General features: G+C 39.5%; 1 protein-coding gene across 1 annotated transcript; it reads right to left on the bottom strand.

Annotated features, from left to right (window-relative positions):
* On the bottom strand, positions 1–7959 carry LOC139734412 (monocarboxylate transporter 11-like). The gene is made up of 5 exons (XM_071645199.1): positions 7764–7959; positions 5309–5449; positions 3539–3724; positions 2825–2911; positions 1–173 (listed from the first exon to the last, which is right to left on the bottom strand). The coding sequence occupies exons 1-5, from the start codon at positions 7957–7959 to the stop codon at positions 1–3; spliced, it is 783 nt and encodes a 260-aa protein (XP_071501300.1).
* Positions 7960–11409: the final 3450 nt, after the last annotated feature.

The following is an 11409-nucleotide window of genomic DNA, read 5'->3' as shown; positions in this document are numbered from 1 at the left end:
TTAATCCTCGTGTGATTGTTGAGCTTGTCTTGCTTCAGCACGCGTTGAGTTTGTGTTCGGCCGAATTTTGGTGAGATAGGCAAATATTCCAGTAAGCGCCAATCCAACGCCCATCAAGGCACCAAGGACTCGAAATGCAGCCACAAAGGACCCTGTGATGTCGTACAGTTTACCTGCATATTAGAACAAACAAAAAAGATGAGAAATATTCACGTATGACAACCTGGATGTTGAAAAAAAGAAACACACACACACACAAAAAAAAAAAAAACTTTATAAGTGTTTGTACTATCAAATGGTGTTTGTTCCCGTGCCCAAAGTATTGCAACACAGACACATGTTTTACACAGGAGGAACTTATGACATAAAAATATATGCTGTTTTAATAAATCGATAGCACATGATTCAAAATTCAAATAACAGGTACATTTTATTAACATGTCGAGTTTTTTTTTTATGCAGACTTAATGACGTTCTATATACTAATGGTATACTTGTTGGGTACCGCGCTGTAAGTGTCTGTTGCACCCTCCTTGGCAGTGTCACGTTGAGACCATGCAGTTTTTCCTTGGGTGATGCTGCCCGAGTCTCTCCCTCCCTGGTGGTTGGTCGTCCTTGGTTATAGTTTTCTTGATGTCATCAAACGAATTCTCTATCAGGTTAGCATCTGGTCACTGCGCAGGCCATTGCAGCCAGTTGTCGCTATTTTCGTAATGCTTTGGTTCATCTGGGCAGTCTTGTGCGCCAGTGCGCATGCCATCCTGGAAAATACCTAATGATAGAAGCAAGTGAGAGTCCAGTTCAAGCTCCTCAAGTTTGCTGTATCCGCGATACTGTTCACAACAAGATTACCGACTCAACAGATGCCGACACCTCCAGCTACAAACCATGACTGAAACTGAAATCTCTTGAGTGTAGCTCAGGTTCCTTGGGTAATGTGAGATGTTGAGATTGCTTCAGACACTCTCTTCTATCGTTAGAAGAAAGGCAAAAAATATTGTGGTAGGAAAAGACAAAATGACTCCAATTGTCGTCCAAAGTCCAACCCTCACTCTGGTGGCCCGCCTCTAGTGTGTTTGTGGTGACTGACACAAGACATGACAATCTTCCTATACTTGGAATGCGGGCAAGATGATTGGGAGAGTATACGTGCGTCTTTGGGGTCGTCGTCTTCGAGATTCTCTTATCAAACCATTCAGTCCTGTGCAGTAAGCTGCCAAAGTTTGTGCAGATTCGAATCGGTTCACAGGCCTGATGCATGAGGTACCGATCAGAATTGTCTGTTTCCACCATGGTGTTTACACACTCTGTACCTTGTTTGAAGGCATACCCGAAAGCGTTCATCAATCTGAGCCACGGAAACCTCCTCCTCCATCGGGGTGACGATTTGTCGGCGTCGCTCGTTAGATAGCTCGGCTGTCTTAAAGCGATGGTATAGTATTGGTTCAGGTGAGGATTCAGATTTCAACTTTTTGCGAGATAATCAGAAAGAACTTTATGAAATGTAATAGAGCATACAACCCTTCGAGGAATTCAAAGTTTATTTGATGACAGTCAGTGTTGAATTGGCCGAGATATCCAAAACAAAGTAAAACAAAGCGATCCTAATAAAAGATGGGTCGCTCCTTTTATGAGGATTTCTTTGTTTTGGACATCTCAGCCATTTAAAAACCAATTTTCAGCAAATAAACTTTGAAATACTCTCAGAACTGTGGTTTTTTTTCTTATCTCAAGGTTTCTCATTGTCTCAAAAATCATCCTAAAAAATGTTCGAAACCTGAAGCTCCATCTCAACCAAACTATACCATCCCTTTAACCATGGTGTATGCTTGAGGGACTCGATAGCCCTGAATGACAAAATTAACAATGGGCACCATTCTTTAATACCAGAGTGTTGGTCAGTGTTCAATGACTTAGAACAAAACACCGCTTCAACAAATAAAAGTCATTCGCCAAAAACTTAATTCACTATGTTGCAATATTTATGGCACGGGAGTGTACACTGATATAGGCCTACTATTTACTTCATTTATTAATTCCAAGCAATTACAGTCTAAGTGAGAAATACTTGTACCTAACGGTATAGAATGATGATAAACATTAAGTTATGTAAGGCACACGGAAAACAGATCTTTATTTAACACGTAATATATGACAAAATGTTAAAAAAACAAACCTGACTATAGATGATTACAGCACCTATCACCCTCAAGCAATTTACACCTACTCCTCCCGTGTGAAGCAAAAACAGCGGACATTTTCAAGATTTGCGTCTTAGCACAAGACTATACAACCAAGAATAAGACTTAGCTATTCACGGGCCTATAAATGAACGTACACGTGGAAGGTAGGTGGGATAGTAATTATAAGTTGCATACAGGCCTACTGTTTCAAAATACAGTTTCGAGGCAACGGGGGGGGGGGGGGGGGGACCGGGAAAGAAACGACGGTATGATGGAGCTATGGTACATGACTGATTGTATTGACGTATTGATATAGGAACTACAATATATAATGTAACAGAGCCTGTGTTGTGTTTAGCCTATGAAAGAAATAATCTTTCGCTAGCAAAGTGCAGAATCCCCCCCCCCTCAGTTTCATGGTTTCGTTTTCAGAAGTCTATCTAAACTGTATCATGGTAATGCGTGCGTTGTTGTTGTTGTAGTTGTTGTTGTGGTTGTTAATGTTGTTGTTGGTGTGTTGTTGTTGGTGGTGTTGTTGTTTAAGCTCCAGCACACACGATTGTCATTTGAATCTTAACCGAAGTCAGTATGCTAATATAGGCCTACTGATCACAGTAGGGTTTATACCACATGCTCCTCACCGGCAAACATCCCGGCCACCACAGCTCCCATCCCAGATGCAAACAGGACACTGGTCAACACGGCAGCAAAGTTCTCTCCAGACACTGCTGTGGACATCAGGGCGTAGAAACATGGTGTGACTGAAAAGACTCCAGAACCAGCGATAAATGAGCATATCAGCAGGACAAGGTAACTCGAACTGACGGTGTATGCAAAATATGATCCGATAATGAGTAATTGATTGATGGCGAAAACATGCACCACCCACTCGATATGGTAGTTGAAAATGAGTACATGAACCAAACGTAAAAGTAGTCCTGCAGCCGCGCCTGTCACTGGCAGATACACTGCCCGATTTTCGGGTACACCCACAGACATAGCGTAAGATACTGTATACATGGCCCATCCCACATAGACTACCTCCAGAATCATCTTTACAGGTAGTAGCGTGAAGGTGAAGATCCGCTCCTCCCACAAAATGCCGAGGTCAAGAATATCTGAGAGCGTTCGAGCAATCCGGATACACGTGGCGACAAGTCGGCTACTAGTATTATAAGTGGAAACCACCTGGGCTTCATTGGGTGGCGACTTTGCTCTATTCCTATCTTCTAATGCCATTTCACATGAACCCACATGGTCTGTGTCACTGTAATGTAAAACAGGAACTTTCTTCCACTCTTCTCCCCGTGGCGCCTTCAGAACCAGACCAATGGGTATGTGGTGTAAGAACAAACCACCGAGAAACAGCAGCGCCCCCTTCAGGCCGTACGCTTGATGAAGTCCAGCCGTGAGCAGTGGGACCAGCATTCCTCCGAGTAGTGTGCCCATCATTGCAAAAGCGTTGGCAGCTCCGAATTTCTCCTTACAGTGCTGCTGTAGGGTGACGAACGCAACTTGGAACACAGCCGCACCAAAGAAACCTTTGTAATAGACAAGAGTTTTACGAAGAACAGAATGAATGCCAATTGTCTTTTTCTATTTCAACTTTCAATATCAACTATCATCGCATTTTTGAAGTATGAGTTTATTTTTACAAATAATGTTTCATGCAGGAATTAAAGAAATTGATTTGAACAGATAAGACTATCTATCATTGGCCATTTCCAAATTATTTTTTTTTTTCAGAATAACCTTCTCTACCAGCACATTTTGTGAAAGAAATAGCACAAATAGTATTTTCTTTTTTCTAGGATGATAAACCAGGTAAAATTAACCGACGAACAATTGGACATTATTGTCAGGGAGTCTTAAAGATGTTTCATTTTCCATCATTTACTTCTGGACTTAAAATCACTTGGATGAAAAGATTATTAACGAATGACCAAAACGGAGAAAAATTTAAATTTTTAACATTATTTAGATGATTCAAGGGGTAATATGATTTGGTTTTGTAATATGGTCGGTACTGAAAAGAAGATTGATGAAATTCTTAAGGCTTGGTGTGAATATAGGTGGCCCCTAATATATCCGTAGAACTTGTGAAAATCAGGTAATTTTGTTAAGTTCATTAATCCGCGTGAATAACAAAATTGCTTTCAAGAAAGAAATGTTTCAAAGGGGTATTTTACAGTGGCAAAACCAAATACTGCATGATGAAGGGTCATCTTTTAAATTTTTGAACAGTTTCGTGCTAAACATGGTGCTTGTATTTTTTAAGATTCTTTTATCGATTGCAATCCCCTTTCAGTGAAAAAAAAAACATACTGAAAGGAAATCAGAGTATGATAACGAAATATACAGATATAGACGCAACAAGGTGATATAATATCTATATTTGTTTAAAGAACCAAAGTATGTCGATATATACACCGAAAATTATGCAACAAAATATTTCAACCACCAAAATCAATCTGAAAGGAAATGGAAAGAAATACTGAATCCATAATGTACAATGTTCCTTAGATCCAACCTGAATCAAAGACTTCGTTATTTTCAATACGAAATTCTGCACAGAAATGTTGGTGTCAAAAAAGTTACTTTTTGCAATGGGAATCTCTAACACAGACCTTTGTTTGAGCTCCACAGAAACAATTACTCATTTGTTTAGGGAATCCGATGTTACACAAAGATTTATTTCTCAAATATAGAAAATTATGTTACAGATTCCAACTCAAATTACTAGAGGTACTTTTATACTTGGTTCTATACAGAACACCTAAGGTGTAACAAAGTGGTAATTTGTATGCAAAGTACTTTATTTTTTTTCTGCCAGAAATAAAAAGAAATCATTAGATTTTTGCCAATTCTGTCATCTTTGAAAGCTTGCGAAGAAAGTAGATGAATAAATGTCTGAAAAACTAAAAGTTTCGTATCCAGTATCAATTGAAATCGTATTCATATTATTCAGACTGTTTGTAGCTATAGCTGCCTGTCAAATTGTATCATTTGATTTATGAATCATATTATGATGTGACATTATTTGTAGCCGAATGTTGATAAGTGAATAAAATTTCTTTGTGAAAAAAGACATATCTAAGTTGACACAAGGTCCTACAGCTACTCACCAGACAGAAAGAACATGACTGCAAATGCTGAGGGAGAGTCGCAGAAATAAGTAGCCACGATGGCAAGTCCTGTTCCAGTCCCACCAACGGTTGCTAGGAAACGAGGATTGATCCTCTTGGACAGAATCCGCCATATTGGAGCTATCGCAGGTGCATAGAATCATTGAAACATGTGAAAGATGTCTTTCACTTATTATCTTTCAAAACAAATTGCTGTCTTCGGCAATGATAAATAATAAGAGAGAGATGGGGGAATATCTTAGCTTATTTGATTCAATAAGAAGAAAATAAATAAGATTTCGACGAGATGACTCGCATCGAGGAAGAAAGGCAATTCAAAGAAGGAACAGAAGGGTGCGAGAAGGAGGGAGTGATAGGGGTTCATACATCAACAGCTTATCTATTTGCATTTTAAAAAAGCAATGATCTTTTTACATGCACAGTCAAAGAAACAAACTCGTAAGGTTGAATTGTTTGTGCAAAATGCACGCTGTTAATTATCTTAGTGTAACGGCCAAGAAGGTGATATACCTCCTTGGTACGGCGTAATATATGCTTATGAATATGTTGTGCTTACAGCACGTACAGGACCGTACTTTGCATCCAAGGGTTCATCCAATTTATTTACCTATCTTTGTTCTCTATCTCTGTTTCCCCCTCTCTCTTCCCCCTTCTTTACAGCAATGTTTGGATATATGTTTCTCTGTTTGAATTAAAAGCTGATATTTATGTTTTATGGGAATGATAACCTGCTTGAACTCGTACGACGTTGCAGTGATTAGTTTGTCGAGTGTGTATAGATATAAGATATTGCATTTTTGGTTGAAGGCGGGAAACAATATGACAGCTCATGAAAACAACTGCTTATCACAAGCGGTCCTTTTGAGGAATAGTGTTTGGTTTACTTTGCGGAACTTCAAACATTAGATGTGCTAGCAGTAAATTGAATGATGTACATGTATAAAACCATTATATATTAAAATACGGTCATTGACGTTCACATATCAATTTAGGCAATGCCTGAACGTACGACTTCAAGTTCTAAACGAACATAATGGATGGATATTATTGTTGATTCCACGTTGACACCAAACCTTTCGTTTCTTTTTATCAAAGTGTTCTGCATAACAAATCAGAAGCCTCATTCATACTGATGTTGCTGTGTAGATGTGTAAGCAAGCGATATGAAAATTGTACTTTTTCAGGATACATGTATTGCATTCTTCAGGCGCTTATGGATACAACTGTGACATCAAGCATAGCTTGTCTTCCATCTCCCATAATAGTGATAACGAATTGTACCCGTTTTAATAATCTATTGGCAGCAATACAAACATTCAGCAATTTGCTTTGGAATATTAATCGTATATAAAGTGCTTAGACAACTAAGTACAGATGTCTCTATATATGAAATATCTTCTTAAGATTTGCTATGGACAAAAGAAAATGCTTGGGCTGAAGAAGAAATTACAATATCCATGCTAAAGATATCACCTCACCATAGCAGCTATGCGGTAAAAATATTACGTAACAATATAGAATGATTTCACACATTTTCTAGAAGAGTGAAAGAGAAACTGACTTACCTTCCTTCATAATGTAGGGAGAATACTATAAACTGTAAACGTATGTCAGTAGCAGGCCGAGGGAGTGTGCATTTCCCAAAGTAATGTCCTAAGGAATGTCCTTTTTATCATGTAGCTTGTATTTTCGTTGCCTTCCCATTCAGCCATGATGGTACATTATAATTCCTCGATATCAAGTGATTTGTTGCATTTTTTTTTCTTCTGCTATCACTGAACACATTTATCTGTTTGGGGTAAGATTGGGGTAAATAGGCCTATTATACCCCTTTCAATAAACAACCGCTTCTATGCCTAAACCCCTCCCACTTAATATTGCATTTGATATGGGCGATGTTTCTATGTTGTCTTCTCTGTCTTCTCGGGTAAGAAGGGTGACAACCAGTCAAATGAGAAGTTTTGTCAATACTTAAGAGCAGCTGCCATTTGGAATCTCCGATCTATCATCGTTATTCGAAATGGTGACAAGGCCATAAGGGTATAGTCCTATAAATGACCGTGTCATAAGACATGCGTAACTCATTATCGAGTCAATATTTCATTAAAATATGTGGTTTAAAATGTTTTGGGTTTTTTTTTTAAATAAATGTACATGATGCATGAATGGCAAAGGAGGAAATTTAGGGGAAAAAGACAACGACCAAGCCCGAAAATTTAGCTTGTATCCCCCGACAGCTATAGTAGCCTAAGTCTGAAAAAAAGAAGAAGTTCCGGTGGAACCTAGGTAGCGGGCCTTGGAAGCATGACATCACCCTCGTCACTAGAGTATCAATCTGTAATCTTTAAGTTCCGACACTGATCCTCACCAGCAGTTGGCCAGTTACCAGACTTCAATCCTGACTTAGCATGAATTTCGATTGCAGGATACTCACCGGCTAGCGAATACGTGCAATACTCGAGGGATAGAATGAAACCCATTGTGGAGTAACTCAAGTCGAAATAGAGAACGATCGACGGTAGGAGAACACCAACAGACTTCAGGTAACCCTGATGAAGGAACTCTATCCCAAAGTTGGCAATCATGACCACTATCCACCACTTGTCTCTTGATTCTTTGCCCAAAGCCATTGTGTTGGTAGAATCTGTAGAGTGAGTGATACCATGTTAGTCGGATGATCATGATGATACAGGAATTGAAACAACAACTAAAATTTGTAAATATGTTAATAGTGATGACAATTTCATTTCATTTTCATTTCAATTTATTTTCATATTTCTCACATATATCACAATAAAGTATATAAATACGAAAATTATACAAAACATAATTCAGATGAGACTTCATCAGAATGTACAGAAGTTTGATTTGGTATAAACATGAGGTCTGTATGCATGCGAATTACACTGTGGTCATAATGCGAAAAAAAAATATGATGGGGCCTGCGTAAAAGCATTAGCTTGTACAGCCGCAGGTCCCGTGAGTAATCAGATTAGGGGAAGTTTAAAGTACGGATGTTTTTTAAGACCAACTATATCTGGGGAAACCGATTAAAACAAACAAAACAAAAAATCCAATTAAATATATATCACTAAATAAAAATACAGAAAAACAGAAAGCTGAAAGGTCACATGTTGCAGCAGTGAGCAACAACTGCAGAGATTCAAGGGGTGTGTTGCAGAGTATAGAAAATGGCGTAACTGTATGTCATAAATACATAAGTAGAAGGTGGGATAATGAGATTTGTCGTGAATGTAAACAATACCGAAAGCTCAGGAGTAACATTCCAGCATGGGTCCTAAAACCAAGCATTCCGTGTGACCATAGTAACCGACAGCTGTCACGCGCGAGAGTTTCGATAACCGAGTGGAACAATAGGTGCATGAACTGCGCAATAGGCAGACTGTTCAAAAATAGTGTTCATGGTTAGGATCCCGCCGGACTAAGGTGGGATAGACAAGGGGTAACATGTAAAGAGTAACAAGAACTATACACTATGCATGCCGTACAATGTAGCTGCTAAGAAGATATTGCTTCAGTTTTCGTTTGAATGAGGTTACAGTGGTACAACTTACAAGTTCCATAGGGAGTTCGTTCCAATATTTGGGCCCAGCGAACATAATGGTTTTTTTCGCGAAAATTGTTCGGGTACGTGGAAGGTGATATGCGTAACGTTGACGAGTTGGATAATCATGAACTGTATAATTTCTTGTAAACATTTGGGAAAATACGTCTGGTAATTGGCCAGTTGAAAATTGAAACATAAACAGGCCGACGTTGTAATAAAATAACTCGGGAATTTTCAATGATAGTCTTAACTCAGTGAAACCTGCCTTAGCGGCCACCTGCCTATAGTGGCCACCTGCCGTATACGGCCACTGAACCCCCCCCCCCCCCGAAAAGCCCGGTTGAAGACCCTGTGTATAGCGGCCACCTGCCACAAATTTTATTTCCCGCGGTAGATTTTAACCTGTCTATAGCGGCTACAGACTCACATGTAGCCGTAGCCGAGCCGATATCAGCATGTTTTTCTGCTTTGTAGCCGTACAAGCCATTCATGATCAAAGTTAAGTGATCGCCACCGCTGCAGTCATCACTCATTCAGTCACAATGATGCACTGTGTACCACTTTCTTCATGACTGTACACATGCCTTGACAAACACCGGCATTGTTCAATGCATGAAACACAAATTAATGTGCATACGTATCCACCACATACATGTACATGTAAGTTTTTAACTATAGATGTATACAACGATAATAATTATGTAAATGCAGGCAATGTACACAATTAAACGTCAGATAACCTGTCTATAGCGGCCATCTGTCTGCGATGGTCACTTTTCGTCTCCCTTGGATGACCGCTACAGATAGGTTCGATTGTAGTAACAGGTATCAAAAATTAAGTAGCATTTACCATTACTGTCATAAATCATATACTGGTAGTGATCATCATGTAAGTAGGCCCTTATTACTTAAACTTTGAAAGACTTCCTTTTGCCCCCCCCCCCTTATTTTGCCACGTATTTCTCAACACTACCCTACCCTCGTTAGCTCACGCAAAGGATGCACGCATTCACACACATTTGACAAGTGGTGGGGTATGAAGAGACATAAAAAAGTCTTGCCTTAAAGGAGACCTCCTGATGACTTTCAGACTTATACATACTTGAACAACTATAGATTAGTTATACTGAGTAATGAGTTTCAGAATTTATGATTGGGATGAAGAATAATTAATGTTCTCGAAATCTATGTATAACTACTTGCAATGAACAAGGATGATGACATATGGCAGCCCCACCATAAGCTGATAAGAATGCATAAGTTGGGGCTCAAGGAAGCAGAACAAAAGGAGAGAGCATGCACAGATTCTACACAGGTGAACTTGTTAACCAAGCGGTATTGTCATGGAATTACATTCCTACATTTCTGAAATATGTGAGGCTCTATGTCATCAACACGACTGTTCAGTGTTTCCGAATATTGGTTTCTCTGCTCAAGAACCACATGATATTCAACAAATCTATACATGGCGCTGTCGATTTATGACCTATATTTAATGGTGTGAAATTATGAAAATCGTCTGGAATACCCTTTGACTTGGAAAGACCTCCTCATGTCGCCCTTTTTATCTTGCCACACCACTCTACACCACCTGCTACCCTTAATGTTATACCAGAGAGGTGAGACTCACCTCCCTTAACATTGTTATACCTAACGCAAGTGGTGTGGCATGAGGAGACATGAGAACTAGTCTTGCCTTAAACTCAACCAACCCTATTCAAAAGCAACGATTTGGGGAATACTCTGCTTCATTGGTTGCTTACAACAAGATTGCTATTACTTGCTTGTGGGCCCTGTTACATAAAAGTTATGATCAAACGCAAGTCAAGAAAATCATATGCAACTTGAATTTCAACCAATCAGAATGGAGCGATTGGGACTTACGTTTGATCGTAACTTTTATGCAACGGGGCCCTGGTCACTTTTCCAACTCATGCATGGACATCCTCTCAGGCTCATTATCTAAACACGTGATAGGCTTTTTGCTCTCTGAATTCACATTCGTTATGAGCACGTCTTAGGTTGTCTCTCATTATCAGAATATCATAATTGCCCAAGCCCGACTTTCGTACGACATAACAACTGAGTAGCCGAACGGAAAGGGGAAAAGGAAGAAGACTTGCAGTGAACCTCCTCCCCCGAACACACACACACACACGACCACACATAACACACACACACACACACACATACACACACACGACCACACATAACACACACACACACACACACACACATACACACACACACACATACACGCACACACACACATACACACACATACACACACATACACACACACACACACTCACACACACACACACACTCGCACACACACACACACACACTCACACATAACACACACACACACACACGATATATTGGGCTAAAAACTCAGTATATTCATTTTTTTTACTGAAGAATGAGAACAAACCACCCGCAAAACAAACTTATAACTTATTAAAAACCCAACTTTTGGCGTTTAGTCCCAGATGTAAACCCCTTTCTGCAT

This window comes from Diadema antillarum, unplaced genomic scaffold (assembly GCF_040938485.1).
Source record: "Diadema antillarum isolate AM-2024a unplaced genomic scaffold, OU_Dant_1.0 seq00000525_RagTag, whole genome shotgun sequence".
In the NCBI taxonomy this organism is placed as follows: domain Eukaryota; kingdom Metazoa; phylum Echinodermata; class Echinoidea; order Diadematoida; family Diadematidae; genus Diadema; species Diadema antillarum.
This window is presented reverse-complemented; position numbering and strand designations above follow the sequence as displayed.